We start from the raw sequence: 22,772 nt of genomic DNA on the forward strand, positions 1-22,772 counted from the left end.
AAAAGAAAAACTAGGAAAAATATTGAAAATTTTATTGGTGATGAGAAAGGCTTGATAAATTTTATACACAGAAAGTACTATGTTATTTTCAAGCTTTTTGGATTCTCCCTATTAGTCAATATTGGTTATACAGTAAATATTCTATAAATTTTAATGGTATTATAATTTAGATTATTTTTATCAGTAAGATTTTCAATAAGGATTTTCTAAAACTTTTTTAAAGTTAAATCTGTATGCAGAAATAAAACGATGTGTGACGCCAAAATAGAACAATGCAACACCTTTGCCCTCTATATATACACACATTTTTTGGCTGAGAAGTATTCATACTATCTTTGATATTTAATATAATAGTTAATTTGATATTTAATTTGGATATAAATACAAGATCTTAATTCATTTTATCTCTTATATTCATTTTTTTAAAGTAATCTTTATATTACTTACACGTGTTAAATGTTTTATCAACAAATACATATGATTAGTAAGAATATCTTAGAAAGACAACATATATTTATTATAATTAATTAACTAATTAATTTTTTTAATTTATTTAAATTATTTAATTAGCTTTTATATTAAAAATAAGAGACAGTATGATTTATATATGTATGTGTATGTAAATGGAGGTTGGCAAAAAAGTACATATATAGAGAGAGAGTTATTCAAAGACAACCAAGGAAAATCTTTGACGATAAGTTTCATTGTTGGTATATATGTGATAAAGTAACAATTATTGGGAAGCACTTTTTTTTTTTCTGGGTAGAGAATTATTGCGTATCACTTTGTTCCTTGTCAATAGCTTAATTATTATTCCAAAGGCCGTATAATTATAGCTTTATATTTAAAAGTTATTAACATCAATTTTGTCGCTTTTGCGCTGACTAGGAAAGAAATTAAAGGCCTGTTTGTTTTCGTTATTCTCAAAACAATTTTATAAAATTGTTTTTTAGAATAAGTTTTGGAAACAAAAAATAAAAAAATTTGTTTAGAAAATAATTTTAAAAAAATCACATTTAAAAAAATATAAAAAATTATACTTTGACAAGTAATAGTTATCATCGATTGTGATAAGTAGTAGGTAGTACAGGAAAAGAGAAGAAAATTTTTCCAATTTCTCAAAATAAAAATAAAAAAAACACAACAAAAACAAGAAAACCTGTAAAAGTTGTTTTGATTTTTCAGTTTTTAAAAATATATTTTTGTTTTTTGTTTTTTAAAAAAATAACTAAAAATAAATTGCCAAACAAGTTTTTTTTTGTTTTTCTGTTTTTCAAAAAACAAAAAATTGTTTTTTAAAACAAAAAACCAAACAAGCCCTAAAATTCTCATGCAGTTCGGTACTTTTCCCCCAAAAAAATTCTAGTTAGTGCAGAAATTAAAATTTGAACCAAGATAAAAAATTACACTCAAAATACGGAAATACAGTGATAAGGATATTTTTCCAAAAGAAAAAAAACGCAACGAAAAACTCTAATGAATGGTTCATTTGAGGAATAAATAATAATCCTGATCACCTACGAATTATAAGATTTAATGTAAAAATATAAAGAAATGATAAAAGATAAAGCATAGTGCAATTTAATTGATGTCCTTACGGTTCAGACGTACATAGGTGAAAAGAATGATGATTGGTTTTGTATTGTGTGGTTACTTGTGCCACGTGGTCAAAAATGCCTGCCAGCTGAGCAGCAAGCCCACGTGCTTAACATGCTTAAAGCGAGGCCACGGGGTGTCGGTGAATTTAAACGTCTTATATTACAACTATTATTCAATTTTAATTTTAATTTCGAACTAAATATTTTTTGAAGATTTTTTAAGTGTAGGATTAAACTTATACTGAGAGTATAATGAGTATATAAGAGATATCATAAAATTGATAGATTTTTTCTTTTTTCTTTGAAGGCGGATCTTAAAATTCCCAAAGTGTCCCCAGTTAATCATTGACAGTCCCAATAATTACTACCTCCCGGTCCTAATTAAGTGTAGTATTACGCAAATCAATGACTAGTGATGGCAACACCGACTAAAGCCAAATCCACCTCCTCAACGTCCATTGGATCTCCCTCCCACACTCTTCAAATAATTAAAAACAAAAAAAGAACAGATAAGAACGAAACCACGCCAATAATCCAACATCGTCTTAGAAAAATCTCACACATGACATCATTTTCTATGTTTAACAAACACTTCGGAGGAATTAATAGTAATAGATGGTTTTTTTTTTATTATCAAGAAGTAATACGTAATTTGAGAAAAAGTGAACAACATAGGTATCGGTATAACTTCATGTTATTTTATCAATAACAGATAATAGATCTTGTCATTCATGTTTTTATTTCACATTAAAGAAAAGTACTTAAAATGTAACCAAAATATTTTAAATTTATGATATTAACCTTAAAATCATACGTTATAATTTCTTATAAATATTTTCACGATCAATTAATTACTACTTTCAGTCCTTAATATAAGATCTTGTTTGATTTTTATTTTGGTCTTAAATATAAGACTCCAATTCACTTTGTTTTTCATATTTATATATTTTTTCCCAAGATAGTTCTTCTAATAATGTTAGTTCTAACCAATACACTTGATCAGTAAGAATATTTTAGAAAAAATCATATATATTTATTTCAAATAAATAAATTAATTATTTTGTTAATTTTTTTAAAATTAATTAACTAGTTTTTTTATTTAACATCGGAGGTAATACTTCTCAAGAATAACGTGTCAATGGGGTAAGACTGAGACAAGTACATTAACATTCACAACAACAAAACAATAGGCCCCACTACCAAACCCAGGCCCATATCTTCAATCTACAAATTATATACAGATTCACCTCTAACTTGGCACCGTCAAGTCTTTTTCAAAAGAAGAGAAAAAATTTCCCCCTCAATTTTCCTTTGAAAATTGGTAAGCACGTCTTCAAAAAATACCAGAATTTCTGAGCAATAATCTATACCATTAAAACTCCGTAATGTCAAATTAAATCATAACAAACAGGCTTAAATTAATTTCATATTTTAGAGATACATAATTGGAAATACATAAAATATTCACGTCCTAGATATGAAAGTTATTTTCGCAAGTGTTAAGATGATCACATGCGTATTTTCCCAAGTATTAAAATTATATAAATGATTTTTTGACCAAAAAAAATTGTTAAATTTTCAATTTTCAATTTAGTATTGATTACTATACTTGTAAGGACAATAATTATATTTAAAAAACAAATGACAACATATTTTTATACTAACTCTAATTTGAAATTTTAAAATTCAACACTCATTTTTTAAAAAAATTTTTTCCTAAATGTTTGCAAACAAAATTTGTCACATTTTTTTCAAGAAAAACTCCACGATACAGTCACGCATCCTTTTGCTCAACAGATAGTCGTACTAATTTAATGGCAAGATTAAACTTAAATTCTCAAAATTCTCAAAAAAATAAAATAAAAGATTTACAAAGTAGAACCTTTTTCATTTTTTTCCCTTGACGACAGCCTATAACAAAGTCCTAAGACTTTCTTATCTTTATCGGTTGTTTTTGTCTGTACTTTTATTTTTCTTTCGGTCTTTATTAGGTACGGAGACTTTACAGCTGGATCTGACCGCTCATCTGATTCACCCAAATCCAACGGCTACTGCTCACACTCCCCCTCCTCTGTGGGCCCTAGCGCCCAGCCGTATCTCCCAATTGTACCAGCTGTCACTTTCCTCTTAGCTGTCTGCCATTTCTCCATATACACTCCACTGTAAATCCCCCTCCCCCAACCCTGAAAAAACTAATATACCCCCACCGTCATCTTCTGTGTAATATACTCTCCGTAATACTTCCAGCGCTTGGCATACTTCTGCAATCCATCGTGCCTCACAAACCGCACTGACCCATAATACTCCCTGCGGTTGGCATACTTCCAATTTTCTGCCATTAATTTCTTTTATATATAAATTTAGATATATTAAATGTAACACTTTGTCCTATAATGAAGAGAAGAACATTCAACCAAAAAAAAAAATTAAAAAAAGAGAAGATCAAATAGAGGAGAAATCAAGCTTGAGCTTTTCCATTAACTTGCGATGAAAATGTGAAATCCAAAAATAATAATACAAAATCCAGAACTTACAACTGAGAGAGAGAGAGCACCAGCTTCTTTTTGCTGCTCTGTTAATTAAGTAAAGAATGTATTCCTTCTTTCTTCTTTTCCAAATCTTGTTTCTTCCTTCGTTCTTTTTTTTTTTTTTTTTTCCCAATGACAGAAAACTCTAGAAGACTACGAGGAAAAAATATATAATTAATTTACAGATTTGCCGTGATTGTAGCCATAATAAGAAAGATACCACTTCGCGAACTTTTTCAACCCGGTTTGCAAATCGGTTGTTGGCTTGTACCCGAGTTCTCTTCGGGCCGAGCTGATGTTGGCGTGTGTGAACGGAACGTCGCCGTTTCCGGGCATGTCCACGATCTTCCTCTTCGCCTTTACCTTCAAGTGACTCTCAAGGATACTCACTAATTTAGGTACAGTCACCGGCGATGTGTTCCCGAGGTTGAAGATTCGGTACGGTGCGGGTCCGCGCTTCTTGCCACCCGATCCGGTGCTCTTCCCTGCAGTGTCCAGCGATCCGATGCAACCCTTCACTATGTCGTCGATGTAGGTGAAATCTCGGGCCAGGTCGACCCGATTCTTTCCGCGATATATTGTGATTGGTTTGCCTTGGAGGATGTTCCTAGTGAACGAGAAGTAAGCCATATCGGGTCTGCCCCAGGGTCCGTATACAGTGAAGAATCTCAACCCGGTGATGGACAAACCGTAGATGTGGTTGTAGGTGTGGGTGATTTCTTCGCCGGCTTTCTTGGTGGCGGCGTAGAGACTAGCAGGTTGGTCAGTCCGATCTGATTCCGAGAATGGCACCTTCTCGTTCAGGCCGTAGACGGAGCTGGAGGAGGCCCAGACAACAGCCGGCTGAGGATTCGCCGATTTGCAAACCTCCAGAAGCGTGACGAGGCCTGCGATGTTGCTGTGGACATAGGAGTGTGGGTTCTCCATAGCATACCTAACACCGGCTTGAGCCGCCAAGTGCATTACGTGCGTGAAGGCAACGGTGTCGAAGAGCTTAGCCAGAAGCTTGGCGTCATTGATGTCCCCTTCAACGATGAATACGCCATGACTATTTAGAAGCGCTTTCCGAGCTTTCTTCAACGAAGGATCGTAGTAGTTATTGAAGTTGTCGATTCCAACTAGGCCGTCTCCACGTCGCTTAAGGGCGAGGGAAACGTGGGTGCCGACGAAACCAGCAGCTCCGGTGACAAGCACGGACATACCTCCGTTGCGGTGGATCTGAGCTGAGTCCCGAACCTGTTTCTCCCACTGGATTCCTCCCCAAGAGGCCGACAAGTAGCGGCTGCCGGAATCCACGAAACCCTGGAAGCTCAAATAGGAAGCCGTCAACGCAATAAGGAAGAGGGCCCACAAGAACATGGTGCTGGTGGAGGCAAAACACCGGTACATCTGACGATTCATGGTGTGAGCCCTCTCGATCTTGAATTTGCCCGGCGTAGAAGGAAACAGATCATCCTCTAATGACGGCATTTGCTTCCCCAGTTTGAAAAATAAGGAGAAAAACTCGAAAAAGAAAAACTTAATTGGGAAAAAAAAATAAAAAGCAGAGAAGATAACACTAGCTCTTCTGGTATTGTTGTCGATGAAGCGGAACGATTGGATTTTTGGCTTGAAAACGAAAGAAAGAATAAAGGATTGATTGGCGAGAAAGAAAGGAACAACCAGACAGGCTCACACAGATGCAGAAGAAAAATTTAAAAAGGCGACTAATTTCGCTGCATCTGCTAAGATAGCCCATAGAGAGAAGGGATTATATATAGTGGTCACCCCACAAAGAAACGATAAGAATGCGCGTGAAGGACGGCCAGAGTGGAGGAGAGAGAAACTGCACACACACACGGATTTAGGTGAGAGAAAGGGCAGTGTGTGCGCGTGTTGTGTGTCAGAATTTATTGAGGGGAAAAAGAAAACACTTACAGAAATGAAAAAATCTAATATCATCTAAATTTGGAAGCCAGGCGGGATAATTGGGCGAGGCTAGTAGATGACAGGTGTCGCAGTAACTAGAGAGTAACTGGGAAGGCTGTCTCTGAATATATGATTAGCCAAGATAGGGGAAAATCCCTTCTTAAATTTAAACTAATCTAAATTTAAATCCCAATTAATTTTTTAATATAACTTTGTTTTCGGTTTTCTTGGCCTGAATAATTCTTGGGTTTTTCAGGGATGAGAAAATCCAGGCATTGATTAAACTGGATTATCTCATTTCCAGTTGTGGGCGTTGTGGAACAGTAGACTCGATTCCATCTCGAGAAGACGTTACCGAGAACCGGAAGAACCGGTGTTGCTTTCTGAAAATAATGCACAGCACAACTTTTTTTTTTTTTGGGGACCAATACAGATTGATATTTAGTTTATGAAATTAAAATTAGAAAACTAAAAAAAAATCGCTCCATAACGCGTCCCCGGAAAATCCGATAATAGTCTTGCTAGAAAGTTTGCTGGCATTTTTCATAGTTGCATTAGCTGTGCCCGTTTTATTTTTAGTACTTTTTTTTAAAATCTTAGACTTTCCACATTATAATTTCCTAATTTATGGACTACATAATATATCAAATTAGCTCTCAACAATTGCTCTTTAAGTCCATGGTCGAACAAAAATTTGCTCTTTAAGTCACGGTATTTATCACAATCTGGCTTTTAAAATTCAACTAACCTAAATTCATTTTATTATAAATACATTTTACAGCGTTCTCATATTTATTACTCAATTAAATTATTTGTTTTTATGTAGGAACTGAGTTATTTAATTTCCATATTTTATATATAAAATATTTTAATTTGATAGAAATTTCAAATAATCAAGTTCGAACCAGAAAAGTAACACAAAATTTATTGCAAGTCTGAAAAAATTCAGAGAAAATCAAAATACTAGTATTCTACAATACTCTTAAAATCTATAAATGAAGCAAAACTAGCGAGTGGAAGGTCATTGCAGCTTGGTAAGAAAGAAAGAAATTCAAAACGAGTATGGTTGGAGACTTGGATTTTTTTTTTGGGGGGGGGGGAAGCTTAATTGTCTTTTAATAAACTTCAGAATTTAAATGTCATGAATTAAAAAAAATGAGTGGTAAGGAACATTAACCCTAGCTGAACTTGAACTCTATAAAAATAGGGCTCCATAAATCCCATAATTGCATAAAAGGTACTGCCTCCAGTTTATAATTTAAGAGCTATTTTGATTTATAATTTGGTTTTAAACATAAGATTCTAATTGATTCTGTTTTTATATTTATCTAATTTTATCAAAGTAATTCTTGTAGTAGTTACACATGTTAAAAGTTTCATTAAATGGAAGTTTTAAGTTCTAACTAATACACATGATTAGTAAGGACATTTATTATAAGTAACCAAATTAACAAAAAAATTTAATCTATTTAAATCAGTTAATTAATTCTTATAATAAAAATTAGAGGTGGTATTAATTTTTTTAAAGGGTTGGATATAATTAGGAAAAGTAAAATCTGCCCTTACCAGATGTTTGCTTATGAACTAATCAACAGCAAGTGGGAAAAGTGAAAGGTACGTTCTAAAGTCAATGATGATAAAATAGGAAAAGCCCTTAGGATAATGATGATGATACTAATTGAGTGTATGTCACTAAAGAATTATTATTAACGTTTTCTCTTCGGATCAAATCCAGAGGATTTTATGCTTGATACTTGGTTAATTTGGCTTCTTCTTTTTTTTTTTTAACCTTGTTGGTTAATTTGGCTTACCAAACTGTTTATATATTTTTTAAAATAAATTATTTATCTGGAAATCAAAATACAAAAGAAAATTGTTTTTCAGCAGTAATACCCTCATGCTAATAGATGCATTTTTCCAGAAAGATTTACAAACTTCTTAACCAAAATAGAATTAACTTAAAAACTATTTTTCAAAAGAACATTTAATTTATTAAACCTAAAACAAAGAAGGATAGTTACTGTCTTATTATTAATTATCAACATCATTATTTTCTCATTTCTCTTTTTCAGTGTGTATCTTTTGAAATGCTTCGACAGTAAAAACAAAAATAGGCAAACTTGTCGAATGATTAAATCTTTTAATTATTACTATAATATTTTGAATGCGTTTTTATACCTTAACAAATCAGTTAATATTATTAAAAATACAGTTTTTTTTATATTGACCCTTATTTAATATGATATCTCACATGAAAAATATGAGAATGACTAGTTCTTAATTTTTATTAATACTTGTTAAAGGCATTTTAAAGAAAAGATTATTAACTACTGATTGAAAAAATGGAAGGAATAAAATAGATTTATAAGATAAAAATATGGATTTAAAAATAAGGATGAGAAGTTTTGACTTAAAATTTTAGAAAATATTCGGGAAATTTTTTTAGAAAATCTAAGTAATTCTTAATCATTAATTCATTCTCCGGGAAGATCGTGCAGACAAATTTTGTGAGTTTAGGGGAAAAAATACAATTTCTTTTATTTTTTATTTTTGCTTGCGGCATTGAACTGACGTGATGGGGACTATATTGATATAAACTTGTTTATTAATTTTTCAGAACTCTCTCTTTCTTTCTTTTTTTTTTTGCCAAATTTCAGAACTCTTTATTAATTCATCGTTTTTCTTCATTAGTCTTTTTTTTTTGGAATAAAGTCATACTGAATAAGATTATTGTTGAAAATCTTACCCGAAAAGAATAAACTAATACTCCTTATTTTGCCAAATTTCAGAACTCTTTATTAAGAATGTTGTGACACATAGCCTTCACGATTAATTGAAAGCAAATATAGTACTTCTTTTTCCCCTTAAAAAAATAAATATAGTACTAGAAATAATATTTTTGCAAGCTTCACAATTGGACGGTGCCTTTTTTAATGTGCTAGAACTATGAGCCATTTTTTAGTCTTTGTTGAGAATAAGTTGCACAGAGTTTGATCTGAGGAAGATACCTTAATTTATGTTTAATTTTTTCCCATATCCATGTGGACAGTGGACCACTGGACCGTCTTAATTAAATTTTGAGTCAGAATTGCATTGCCTGAAAAAATTAATAAATACCAAAGTATACAATAGATGATTAAAAACTCTCATAACTCATATCAGCGAAAAGTATAATAAAATAATACTTCTGCTAATTAAAATAATTAACAAATAAAAATACATTTTAAAAAAATGTATACATTACAATTTATAAATTATTTTTGTTGTTGTTAATATTCAAATCCTCGTCCACAATTGTCAAAATTAAACATGGAAGTTAATTATCTTTTGTCTCTAAATACCTCTTCTGGGTTTTATTCATTTGTCGTCATTGTAATGGCGAGCAACTAAAAACAAGTTTTGGCCCCAAAAATAATAATGAGGAAAATTTACAATAATTAGGAAAACTCAGAGTTGAGACTGAGGAAAGGTTCAAGAATAGAATCCGTATTGAAAGTGAAGTGAACACTGATTTTATCTGATTATTATTAATAAAAACCCAAAACTGCCTAATTATACCAGCTGCTGGTCCATGGGAATATGGATAGCGCCGTTGTTTAGTATCAAAATGATATCTAGATTATTTAGATTTAATTTTGTCGTCTAGTGTTTTGATTTTCTAATTTCAAATAATTATCTTTTAAATTTTTTAAATAATTGATTGTAGTTTTTCCCAAAATTTTTGATAAAACTTATTTTTATTATGTAAATTTTAGATAATTAAATTATTATGTAAATAACTTATTTTTTGATAAAAAGTTTAAAAAAGAAATTGCAAATAAAGATCCCTAATATGTCAAATTGCGATTTGGGATTCTAAATTTAGAAAATAGCAAATAAGAACAGGGTCCCACTTTTACAAATATGAAATATGAGTGAAATGTCTAAAACGCCCCTCAGTCGAATTGTGATTTGATCTACTGAAATTTTCATTCATTAAAAATAAATATATTTACTTTATGCATAATGACATATCGGGTCACTTTCTTTCCAAAATCATATCAACATGAATATGGTGAATCATTTTTATTGAAGTTATAGTAAGTGTACGTAAGGCTAGAAGTTGACAATTGCACATATTGGCAAATTATAGATATATATATATATATATATGGAGATTGAGAGTATGTTTGGAATAGCTTATAAACAGTTTTTCAATCGTGCTTTATGGAATACAAATTAAATTTGTGAGAAAAATTTTGTTTCGGCTTACATAAAACATGTTTATAAGTAATTTCGATCATAATGACAAACAGAGCTTAAATTACCATAAAGTGCAGGGAAAATGACACTGCATTTTAAAAACTTAACAAGGATCCTTGTTAAAGTTGGAAAGCTTATATGCTTTTAAAGTCCCCACTTCGCATTCTCACCATTGGATTAGGTTAGTTAATATAATATTGCATCATGCAAAAAGATTTCATGGTCGAGGATGGAGTAGTTGGGGGTGAAAATAGATAATATTGATTGGCTCAACGGGTATGATATTTTTGTGTCATTTCAAAATATTCATACATATATTTTTATGCCATTTTTTTATTGAAATATTTGTGAAACGATCATTTTTGTACTATTTTAAAAGTTTTTTTACATCCCCGGGCTCCCCTTTTTTTTTTTGGGGGATTCACTCAGTATACTTAGCTAGACAAAAACGTAGAGGGTTTTGATTCGCGGCAGGGACTTGTCGGCAAAGCTGTAGACATAGGAATAATACTAAACGGGGCCTCGCTTTCAGGATGGTGCGGCTTAGCCAGTTTTACTGTTAACTGGTCGTACTGATACGATATGTTTAAGTTAATTATTGCGTTCACACTTTATAAATAGACAAGACACATTCCTCCAATTGGCACAGAGCGCATAGAGAAAAGAGCATCTTTGAAAAAATACTAAGCTTCCCATGTGTGTTTATATTTCTTCTCCCTGCTGACTTCTTTTTGAAAAAATGAAAACATCTCTTCGTTGCTTCCAAGAAACCCCCACCATCTTTATAATTAACCTTATACTCACCTCCTCCTCTATCTTTAACGCTCCTTCTGTTTTTATACATAAACTTTATTTTTACATATAACCGATTTAAAATATAAACTTTATTTTTAAATTTATCTAAATGTTTTTTATTTTTTTATTTTTCTAATTGACTATATTGAATACTCTCTTATATTAATAGTATTTTCATATATTCTTTTTTATCATTTTTTTTCATTTATTGCTTCTCATATGCTTTCTTAATAAATAAGGACAAATCTGGAAAAATAATTTATTTTTTACTCATTTATTATTTTTAATTAATTTTAACTACTAGTTCGTTAAACGTAATTCGATTATTTGAAACTTACACATAGGACCAGAGAGAGTAGTACTTATAAGAATTATTCCCTACCTCCTTTATTATAAGATCCACTTTTTTGAATGAGTTTATTCCTTTTTATAATATTCTATTTGAGTTCGTCTGAACATTTAATACAGTATTATCTATTTTATCTCCTAATTTAATGTCTTTAATACATTTTCTTTCTTCATTTATTTCACTGTTAATCTCTCACATTTATCCATTTGGAAAAAAAACTGCATTTCTACATATTAATTGCTTTTAACTAATTTTAATTATTTTCTTAAATTATGCAATTAGTTAAAAAGATCTTATAATAAGGGAATAGTAGTATTCAATTAAATTGAATACATTAAAAAAGTTAAATTAATTATTTAATTTTAATATACTACCTCAAGTCCTAAATATAAGAGCTGATTAATTAATTTGAATAAATTAAGAAAATAAGTTAAATGAATTATTTGTAATAAATAAATGTTTTTCCTAAAATATCATTGTTAATCAAGTGTATAGGCTGGAATAACCATTTTTAGAAGGACAATCTTAAAAAAAAAGTATAAATATAAGAGATAAAGTGAATTGGATCTTATATTTAAGACCAAAATTAAACTCAAACGAGGTCTTATATTAAGAACCAGCAGTACAACACTACAGAATTGCAAATACTTGATGGTTATAATAAAAACTGTCAAAAAAGATGAGATGGAATTTGCACGAACCAAACTTAACAGTTTTACAAGGAACTGTCAATTATTTTGTTGAGAATACTTGATGGTTCAAAAAGGACCTGTCAAGTAAGTAAAATAAATATTTGACAGTTCCTTTGAAAACTGTCAAGTTTAGTAATAATTGATGATTTTTCAATATAACCATCAAGTATTTGTTTAACATATTTGATGGTTGTATTAAAAAACTATTAAGTATTGCATTTTAAAATCCCTAATCTGTTTCATTTCGCTCAAACTCGGTTTAAAATTTTAGGCATTGTTCTCTTTTGCACACTCTGCCCAAATCTCCCAACACTCTAATCCATCATCCCCATGTCATTTTCGATCTTTTCCTGCTGTTTTTGTGGTTCCTCCTCCATCATTGTCACATTCTATGGTTCTTCTCCATTATCGTCGTGCTTTGTGGTCTGTTTTTTCTTTGAAGCAATCGGTGAGCATTATCGGGTTTTGTTTGCAATGTGTTCTCCATATTTAATTGCTTTAGGTTAGTCATGTTCTTCTTTAAAATCACTAATATGATTTTGTGGTTCCTTCTGCCCTGTTGCATTTTCTTGGTACAACTCATGGATTTTATTACTTTAAATTGATCAATTAGCATTTTCTTTTCAAAGCTAAGTTGCGTTTATTGCTTTGGTGCTCCATTGCTTCTAATCTTCATCTCATGATTGTAGGATAATGAGTTTGGAAAAAAAATTCTATTTTTTCAAAAGTGAGTTTTTTCGACTCGCATGAGTTGTTGGTTTATGGGTTGAATGGGATTATTGCTTTGCATTTAAGTCTTTTGATTTTGTTCTATTTGAAAGTGTTGCTTATTTTTGGTTTGTGGAAGCTTAACGTGGGTTCTGTAGAGGACTTGCTACTTGTTAGTACTTAAAACATATAGCTAGTTAGATTGAAATTGCCTTGCTAGCCAAATGTAAGGATTAATAACGATTAGTATAAAAAGAAGTCATTGGGCTATATGTTTTCTGTTTTTGCTATTGATTCTTTGCTTTTATAATTGAAATTGACTTGATGGCCTTGTATACTATGTTTTTCCAAATTATTGAATGCTAGTTAATTTGGATATTGTTATTGAATTGTCTTGCTACGGGTTTGCTATTTAATACTTTATTTGAAATAAAATAGAGGGCATAAAGCCTAAGAAATACTCAATTTTAAGTCATTATGCTGCTAAATTTGTTTCAAATGAAACAGCACATTAGTGGTAGTAGAACATTTTTCAAATTGAAGTAAAAATGAATTTTTGTTGAATTACTCAATGTTAACAACTAGTAATGTTAACAACTGGAATTACTAGTTGTTAACAAGTAGAATTAAATAGGGATAAATATGATCAATAGTGCCTCATGCGTTAACTTCCTATTTTTGTTTAATTCTCACAATATCTTTAAGACACTAATAACATTTTTCTCTAAGTGATTCATCTTAGTTAGGGATATGGATAAGGAATAGATGTCCAGCAATCATCTATCAAAGGAATATTGGGATGGAGTAAAAAATTTTATTAAGTTTACGGTTGAGCACACCAATGATGGCAGTAGGATTATTTGCCCTTATCATAAGTATTGCCTTCTGAAGTGGGTTTTCCTATCTGTTTGTAAGAGCCACTTAATTATCAATGGAGTCGATCAAAGTTATAAGTACTGGACAAAGCACGGAGAGACAAGAGATATGAGTAATAGTAGTCAAGGGCATAGTGAAAGTTATAGATAAACTAATTTTGATACAAGTACATATGAAGCTGACCGTCTTAAGGATATGGCCAACACGATTGAATGGGAACTTGAAGATTGTCTAGAAATGTTTGAGAGGTTGAAGTGTGATGTTGAGATACCTCTATATGAAGGTTGTATTGATTTCACAAAATTGTTTATAGTTTTGAAACTGTATAACTTGAAGGCAAAAAATGGGTGGAGCGACACAAGCTTTATAAAATTGCTTTTGCTTGTTAAACAAATGCTATAAAAAAAAAAGAGCTTCCAAGCAAAATATATGATGCAAAACAAATGTTGCGCATTGTCAGCCACAGCTATAAGAAGATACACACTTGCCCCAACTATTGCATTTGGTTTATGAACGAATATAATTCACTAACCAAGTGTCCTAAGTGCAATGCGTCGAGCTACCAAGAGAATGGAAAGAGCCTGAAGAAGGCATTATGGTATTTTCCTATTATGCCAAGATTCAAATGCTTACATAGTAGTGTAGAAAATGCGAGAAATTCAAGGTGGCATGCTGATGAAATGATTAAAGATGTTATGCTTCAGCATCTTGCTAATTCTCCAAAATGGAAGAAGTTTGATATTGAGTATTTTGAATTCAAAAAAGTAGATAGAAATCTATACCTTGTATTAGCTTTCGACAGGATGAACCTGTATAGGATGCAAAGCAGTACCCACAATATATGGCCAGCGATTTGATTTATATATAATCTTCCTCCATGGCTATGCATGAAGCGTAAGTATTCTATGATGTCTATGATAATCTCTAGGCCAAAGCAATCACAAAATGATATAGATATATACCCCGTTCCATTAATTGAAGGCTTGAAACTATTCTGGGAGAGTGGGATCGATGTATAAGATGCATGTAAGGAAGAAACATTCAAATTGAGAGCCATGTTGTTTGTCATAATTAACGACTTCCCTGCGTATAGTAATCTCTCAAGGTTTAGCATTAGAAAGCAACTTGATTGTCCCATTTGTGAAGAGAGCAAAGATACTATAAGGTTGAAGTATGGTATGAAAAATTCATATATGGGTATAGAAGATGGTTATATTGTGATCATCTTTACTGGCAATTTAAAAAATATTTCAATAAGAATTCAAAAGAAGGTAAGGCACCTACACCATTGACTAAGAAGGATATTTTTGAAAAGATGAAAGATATAGATTGTAAATTTGGAAAACCTTTTAAGAGGCATGTTGGGACAAGTAATGGAAGAAGATGTCTATTTTTTTTTATATTGCCGTATTAGATGACCCTGAATATGAGGCATTTTCTTGATGTTATGCATATTAAGAGAAACGTAAGTGAAACTCTATTTGGCACAATACTCTATATTATAGGGAAGACTAAAGATGACATAAATACGAGGCTAAATATGGTTGAGGATAAGGGAGGAATTGGAACCAGAGGATAAGGAAACTTGTACATTTCTTCGTCTGGCAGCTCACACGCTATCTAAAAAAGAGAAAATTAGCTTCTGTGAGTTTCTTATTGCAATAAAAGTGTTGGAAGGCTACTATTTTAAGATTAGTAATTTTGTTTCAATGAAGGATTTGAAGTTAAAAGGTTTAAAATCTCATAAATGCCATGTCTTGATGGAAAACTTTATTCCAATGGCAATATGAGCTATTTTACTTGATAAGGTGCGAGTTACGATTACAAAGTTATGGTTTTTCTTTAAATCTCTTTGCAACAAAGTGGTTAATTTCAATAAATTGCCAAGATTGTAAACTCAAATCATGGTTACGTTATGTGAACTTGAAATGTATTTTTCTTCAACCTTTTTTTACATCATGATCCACCTAACTGTTTACTTAGTTAGAGACTTTCAATTGTGTGGCATAGCGTATTTAAGATGGATGTACCTAATTAAGCGTTACATGAAGATATTTAAAGGGTATGTAAAAAATTGGAGTTGGCTAGAGGATTGTATCATAGAATGATATATTTATGAAGATGCTACTGAATTTTGTACCCAATACTTAAAAAATAAAAGTGATATTAGGATTTTAGTGTTTCGTCATAAGGGAAGGACGGATGAAGAAGGGATTATGGGAGAGAAAGTTGTAACTATTTCAAACCAACAATAGGAGCAAGCACACCTGTATGTATTGCCTAACTCCAAAGATATTAAGGACTATATGGACAAGCATATTGATGAGCTTAAAAAGGATAATCCCAGGGAAAGTTGGTATGCCAGGACACACAATAAGCAATTTACAACATGGTTGAAAGAGCACGTGCCTGACAAGTATAATGTTTATCCTAATTCAGTTTCTGAGAAATTAAAGTTGTTGGCAAATGGACCGAGCAAACATGTGCTTTCTTTCACAAACTACCTCATCAATGGGTTTGTTTTAGTAGGATGATTGGAGTAAACTGCAAAATAGTAGCGTAACTTTTATAGCTAATATCATGGATATATCAAGTGCTAAAGATAAAAATCCTATCTATGCAAGTATGTTATACTTTAGGGTGACTGAGTATATTTAGGAGTTGCATTACATTGGATTTAAAGCTCCAATATTTAGCTACATGTGGGTGGACAATAATAATGCATTGAGAATTGATGGCTTAGGGTTCACACAATTGAATTTGAATAAGGAAGGATACAAAAAAGAGCCTTTCATTTTGTTTTCTCAGGCTAGACAAGTTTTTTATGTCCTAGATGTGACCACTAAAGAATGATTTATTGTTTTGTGGACCAATAAAATGAATGAGAAGATAGGGTATGAAGACAATATAGTTGAAGATGATCTGTTTCAAGGGACATCACTTGAATCTCTTTTAAATGAAGATGAATCCATATACGTTAAGCACGATCACAACGATAGAATATGGATTTCAAAGACAGAGAAAGTGCTTCGCAAGAAGATCAAAACAACTCAAACTAAGAAAAATATACAAAAAGCTAAGAGTAGAAAAAGGAAAAAAGATAGTTAAACATGTAAATTCTCTTTATCATTATTTGAGTTAATTTTTATTTGATTTAATTTTGTTTGAGTTACTTTTGTCATTGATGATTTTATTTTGATTTAATGGGTTCTGATTCAATTTTGTCTAATTGAATTTCATTACAAATGGCAGATGATAGTGGATCTAGTATTGATAATCCATCTCAACTTAGTGATGCCTTCGACTAGGAGAGACATTTGCAGGAAGAGGCAGCACAAATGCATAGGGGATTTTGTGTCATGAAAGAGGTGGTGAAACTAAGGATGAAAGGAAAGAAATTTACTGTATAATAGAATAAGAAAGGGTAAACTGTACGGTCAAATAAATTTATCAGCTACATTGAGGCAATGGCATAAAGCACCATGCCCATCAATGTGCAGCACTAAAGGAAGGTTGACCATTTAGTGCAAGATACTATTTGGACAGATGTATCAGTAAGATATTATGATAATTCAAAATTTATTTTCTTACAAGCTACCTCATACTAATGTGTTATTTTTTGCGTTTTGCAGTTTGGATTTCTTATAGATGACAGCAAGAAGAAGTTTGTTTTTGGGAAGGCTAGGAGGGCACTACGCTTTTTTCGATATATCGTGACAAACAAGTACTTGAAGGACCCTCCCTCAGCCGACGAGTTTGAGGTTCCAAGCTTGATACGGGAACTGGTCAAACCAAAGGAATGAGCTGCTTTTTTGATGTTACATTATGATAGTAAATTTCAAATAATATTTATTCATAATTCTAAATTAAATAGTCATTAATATTTAATCTATATACTGTTTAACTAGAATCTACTTTGTTTTCATAGGAATTAAGCCTCCAAAATAAGAAAAGAGTAAGGAAGAATGAATATCCCTATCAAAAAAAGCACCTGAGTTATACAGGCCTTGAGCAAGAGGTGGATGAGAAGGAGGAATCAAATGTTACTATATCCCATCAAATGCTGTGGGCATTGGCCTGATAAAATAAAAATGGCCAAATTGATAATCCTTGTGTCAAGGAGGTTTTTGGATAGGATGGTGAGTTTTGTTCTAAATTAAATAATCCTCGTGTTCTTAATAAATATCTTAAAGTATTAATACTATCAATGTTTGTTGCACAGGAGAGTTTGTCCCAAGAAGTTTCGCAAGGGACATGTTCTGCAGATGACCAGGATGTATTGAGGAGGGTGCTAGGGACTTCTGACCATCTTGGTCTTCTTAGGGGCGTCGGTTATGGAGTCAACAAGAAGGATTACTTTGGATTTACACAAAAGCCCTCATCATCATACACACCTTCTTCTATAGAGTTTATGGAGTTAAAAGAAGAAACGTGTTGGTTGAAGAGCAAGTTAAAGTGCAAGTGCTCCTAATTGATCAATTGATCAAGAATCAAGCACCATAGCCAACTTCGAATCTTAGCCCAAGTGGGAAAGACAGTTGCACGGTCCCCTCACTACCTAAGGTATAATACTGTTTATGTTTATACAATTATATTAAATTATTTTCATATCATACTAACATGATCATGTATTTGTTTAGGGTGAAGCGGATGTTTAGTGTGGTAGATAGCTTTAAATGTCACACGGTTATAACAGGCCGTATGTTCAATTTATCGAGGGAGAGCATGATTCATAATGTGCCTCTCCCTGCCGATCATAAGAGGGTACCATTGAACACTACCATTGATCCTAACTATGCCCTTCCTATGCCCATCTCAGATGTAAAGACAGTGGCTCAAGTCATGGGTAGCTTTGTTACTTGGCTTAGCCATCTTCTTATGTTAGGACAACCTATAAAGGTATGTATATGTTGAAACTTTCAGTTGATTTAAAATAAACCCTATTTTAACTGCTAATTATGTGTTTGTCACTCGTTATCATCAACACAAAATCAGCCCTCTGAGCTTGTTCAAGTAGTATCATCAAGATTTTGAATATATCCTGAGGAATATGCAATTAGGGCGGGATTAGAATACACTGATTCCTTAATGATTCCCCTAGATTTTGAGCTAGAGATTTATGGTAGACTCTCGTCTGAATATGTCACAAATGATGTATTGAAGGAAAATCTGACTCATAGATTGGCCAGCATGAATGTCTGTAACTTTTATATCAGGTATCTTTTAAAACTTTGATTAAATACTTAACTACTTGAACACTTATTCTATTAATCTGTTTGTTTGTTTATTTATGTATCTTTACAAGAGTTTTATAATCCCCAGTAGCCTTGATGACAAGTTCTAGATTATCAGCTCCCACACTTTTGCTGGCCATGACCTTGATATGAAGAAAGACTTATCTAAAGATTTGACAAATATCTTCATTTCAGGGGCAATAAAGACTAGGGATACTTTTTTTTGGCACCTTATTATCAAGGATAGTATACTGAACTTCCTCAAATTTTTTTATTTTTAAATATTTTGTAATTGTTCTAATTGTTTTTCTTATACTTAGGTGACACTGGATGCTAATTGTGGTCAATCCCATAAAGCTAAGGATTTAATATCTCGATTATCTTCATGGAGATCCGACTAATCGACTATTTATGGTTTCATTGTTTAATAAGTAATATTTATATCTATTATTTATATTTAATTTAATTTCTTGCTTCTATATAATTTTTTGACAATCATTAATATTCAATTTTATTGTCTTCTTAGAGCTTTGTGGCTATATCGCACAGATCAAACCTTACTCTGGTCCTGGTCAAAAACAAGTAATTCGACTCAGCCTTCCCGTGAAAGAAAGTGAAGGTATTCATCATCATTATTTACTATTCAACTAAATATGGTTTATTTATATGATTGAGTCATATATTTTCCTTCCTATTGCCCATGTCAGCCAAACAAAAGCTCTGGTTATAGGTATTGCGTGATAAAATTCATAAAGAAAATAATTATACACAATTTAGACATAATCCCTACAAAGGTAATATGCATTTATTAAAGTTTAATTTATATATTTTAGAATTATACTTATCGTAGCTATACATTTATATCTAACTTCAATTTACTTTTGCATACAGTACTTTATTGACACATATTGCATGATGTATTCATCCACTTAAATAGAGAAAATTATTGAAGAGTTGACAATAGTTTTGTACCATCAGTAAGCATAAAATAGATAGGAAAGTATAAGACTACTTTGGTTTCAATATTATGTTGTTGTGGTTTTTAGCAATTGACGGATTTTTATTTTAGTTGAGTTTTTGCTTTTATTTTTTGTGCTTGTCCAAAATTTTGATTTGGCTTAAGACCACATATTGTATGACATTTGGTTTTGTTATTGAGATGTATATAATGTAAATTTCTGTCTGGTGGTTAATTATATTCATATGACTGAATTATTGATTGTTGTATATTGGTTTGAATGTTGGCTTGATTCTGTTTATCGAATAATGCTGCTTTGTATGAAATTTTATGATACAGGAGAGCTGCTAGAAAAGCAATATCACTATTAAAATTTTTTTTGAAAATACTTAGCAGTTATTAGTTTAAAACCATTAAGTATTTATACAATACTTAATGATTTTTTGAATAACCGTCAAGTATTCTAATTAACCGTCCAGTAATTGGTGCCAATAACTGTAAAATTGGTCATCAATACTTGATGATTTTAATTTTAGAACCATCAAATATTACCTAAAATATTTGACGGTTAATAACTGTCAAATATTATCCATTTAAATATATAACGCAAGTATACTTGATAGTTTTTAATTATTAAATATGAGCAAAAATAACCGTTAATTATTATGTTTTTTTTGTAGTAGTATCTAACAACATCTTCTTTAAAGACTTCATGTACATTATGTATTAATTTATAAATTAAATTAATTAGTTTAAAAATATATAAAATGAAGATAAAATAGATTAAGGTATTACATTAAAAAATAAAACCAATTTTCTAATCAGTTCTTACATTTAGACTAGAAGAGTATATGATATAACAACATTTTTTTAATAATTATGGATAAAAAGAACATTTAGATGGAGTCTTTTGATTTTCGCAACAGTGACATTATAAAAAGTATTACCGCAAGGGAAGAAAAATGGAAAAGTGGTTCCTACGTCGAAAAGTGGTTACTACGTCTTATGTCTCAACATATTTTTATCGTTGCTGTTATTATTATTATTATTACTACTACTATTATTATTATTATGATAACTCTAAAGTAGACCTTATTTTGATGTACCATTACTCATATTAAGTTGTTTTACTCATTTTTCCTCCAAAAGAAAAAAGAAGAAATCAAACAAAAAAGAAATATGAAACGCCAAAAAGATCCTTCCTTATAAAGATTATTTATTATATCCTACGACGGTGATAGAGTGGCAATGGCCTATTACCATTAATTTTTTCAATTAAGTTTTATTTATTTTCCTGATAAGAAAAGTGTTGACAGACTCACGACCAATTGATAGCTGGACGGAGCACTCTTATCTCAAAGTGAATCAAATATGAAATATCATTCATTGCATATTCCTCATAAAGCATTGGCTCCACATTATGTACACTTTTTTGTATTTTAGTCTACACAACGCATTCCTTTTTTTTTTTTTTTTTTACTAGAGTCTAAACAACGCATTCTTAAAATAATACCATCATTACTTAGTAATATTACTTCTAATTTTTATTTTAATCTTAAATATAAGAACCCAATATATTTTGTTTCTTATATTTATGTATTTTTTTTAAAATAGTTCTTCTAATAATATTATATAGAAGCTGGTACGATCAATTTATAAAATACTATTACATTTATATAGATATACTAAAATTCTTTTGACATTAGAAATATATTAATGATAAAGTGACGGAATTCACCATCTACCATATTTATTTTTTTGTAGCACACATTTTCCACTTATTTTTTTTTTTAACTCACACCCACGGTTACAACATTCTACTACATCACCATATTTTATTTAGTCACCCCCACCTTCACCGTGGCCGTAGCCGGAACCCTCACCATGACCATATCCGGAGCCGCCGCCGCCTCCTCCTCCACCTCCACCTCCACCTCCACCGCCACCTCCACGCCCTCGTCCTCTCCCAGACCCAGCTCGAGAACCTGCGTATGACCCAGCATACGAACCTGCCTCAGAACCTGCTCCTGATCCATAACTGGAAGATGAGGAGGATGAACTGGATGAAGAACTTGAACTGGAGCCAGACCCAGACCCAGACCCGGATCCAGCTCCTGCCCCGGATCCACTTCCACCTCCTATGCCCAACCCCAGCCCCGCTCCAACTCCAAGGCCCAGCCCACCAAGGTCCAGACTCAAGTCCTTCCTCTCAATAACCCTGCTTTCTGATGCGAAAGCAGACATGAGAAGAAGCAGAGCGAGCAGAGAGCAAGACCAGGATGCAGAAGCACCCATTGGTAACGAGGAAATAATGAAGGAGAAGGCAAGCTATATAAGGAAGAAGATGATCGATGAAGTTTTGATGGCCAAAATAAGTCAATAAGATCGAGTGAGAGTTTTCTGATGGGGGAGGTGAAGAGTTTTGACCCTATATATATAGTTGGTGAAGGTGTGAGTGGTACATTATTTTATGGGAGATATTAGAAAGTGGAGAATGTGATAGACACAAACTTTGTGGCTGAAACTGCAAGAAGCAGAAGCATATGACTGCGTTGGTGACAAGTGCCCTGCAGGAACCGACCCATTTTATATCCACTCAGGCACTCACGATAGTGGAGAATGAAAAAGCTGTTCACATACATGTTTTTGGTTTGGTATTTGTATTTGCTTTGACTTCAGAGGTTCTTGTTGGTGCCAGCTTTGGGCTAGGGTTTTGCATATAGCACTCACACTCATCTGCAAGAGGCGTGCTGGCTTTTTACTTTTGTATGTTTTATAGATCATTTGTTTATTAGTTTGGTAGTGGCAACATCGACATACCAAATTAACAAGAGGGTTGATTCAATTTTTCAGTTCATAATTTATAAGATTGTAAGTTCAAATT

General features: G+C 31.9%; 2 protein-coding genes across 2 annotated transcripts; both read right to left on the reverse strand.

The window, feature by feature from the left end:
* Window positions 1–4,045: 4,045 nt before the first annotated feature.
* Window positions 4,046–5,946, reverse strand: LOC114746560 (UDP-glucuronate 4-epimerase 1). The gene has a single exon (XM_028934774.1). It carries the CDS (start codon window positions 5,594–5,596, stop codon window positions 4,301–4,303), a length of 1,296 nt encoding a protein of 431 aa, XP_028790607.1. The 5' UTR covers window positions 5,597–5,946; the 3' UTR covers window positions 4,046–4,300.
* A 15,573-nt stretch (window positions 5,947–21,519) lies between these two features.
* On the reverse strand, window positions 21,520–22,269 carry LOC114746563 (putative glycine-rich cell wall structural protein 1). The gene has a single exon (XM_028934777.1). It carries the CDS (start codon window positions 22,181–22,183, stop codon window positions 21,728–21,730), a length of 456 nt encoding a protein of 151 aa, XP_028790610.1. The 5' UTR covers window positions 22,184–22,269; the 3' UTR covers window positions 21,520–21,727.
* Between the last annotated feature and the right edge of the window lie 503 nt (window positions 22,270–22,772).

The sequence above is a fragment of the Neltuma alba genome, unplaced genomic scaffold, assembly GCF_004799145.2.
Source record: "Neltuma alba isolate B1F8T4 unplaced genomic scaffold, ASM479914v2 tig00005059_pilon, whole genome shotgun sequence".
Classification (NCBI taxonomy): domain Eukaryota; kingdom Viridiplantae; phylum Streptophyta; class Magnoliopsida; order Fabales; family Fabaceae; genus Neltuma; species Neltuma alba.

Coding starts and splice junctions, on each gene's coding strand:
- LOC114746563 (XM_028934777.1), bottom strand. CDS start 22,183: ATGGGTGCTTCTGCATCCTGGTCTTGCTCTCTGCTCGCTCTGCTTCTT.
- LOC114746560 (XM_028934774.1), bottom strand. CDS start 5,596: ATGCCGTCATTAGAGGATGATCTGTTTCCTTCTACGCCGGGCAAATTC.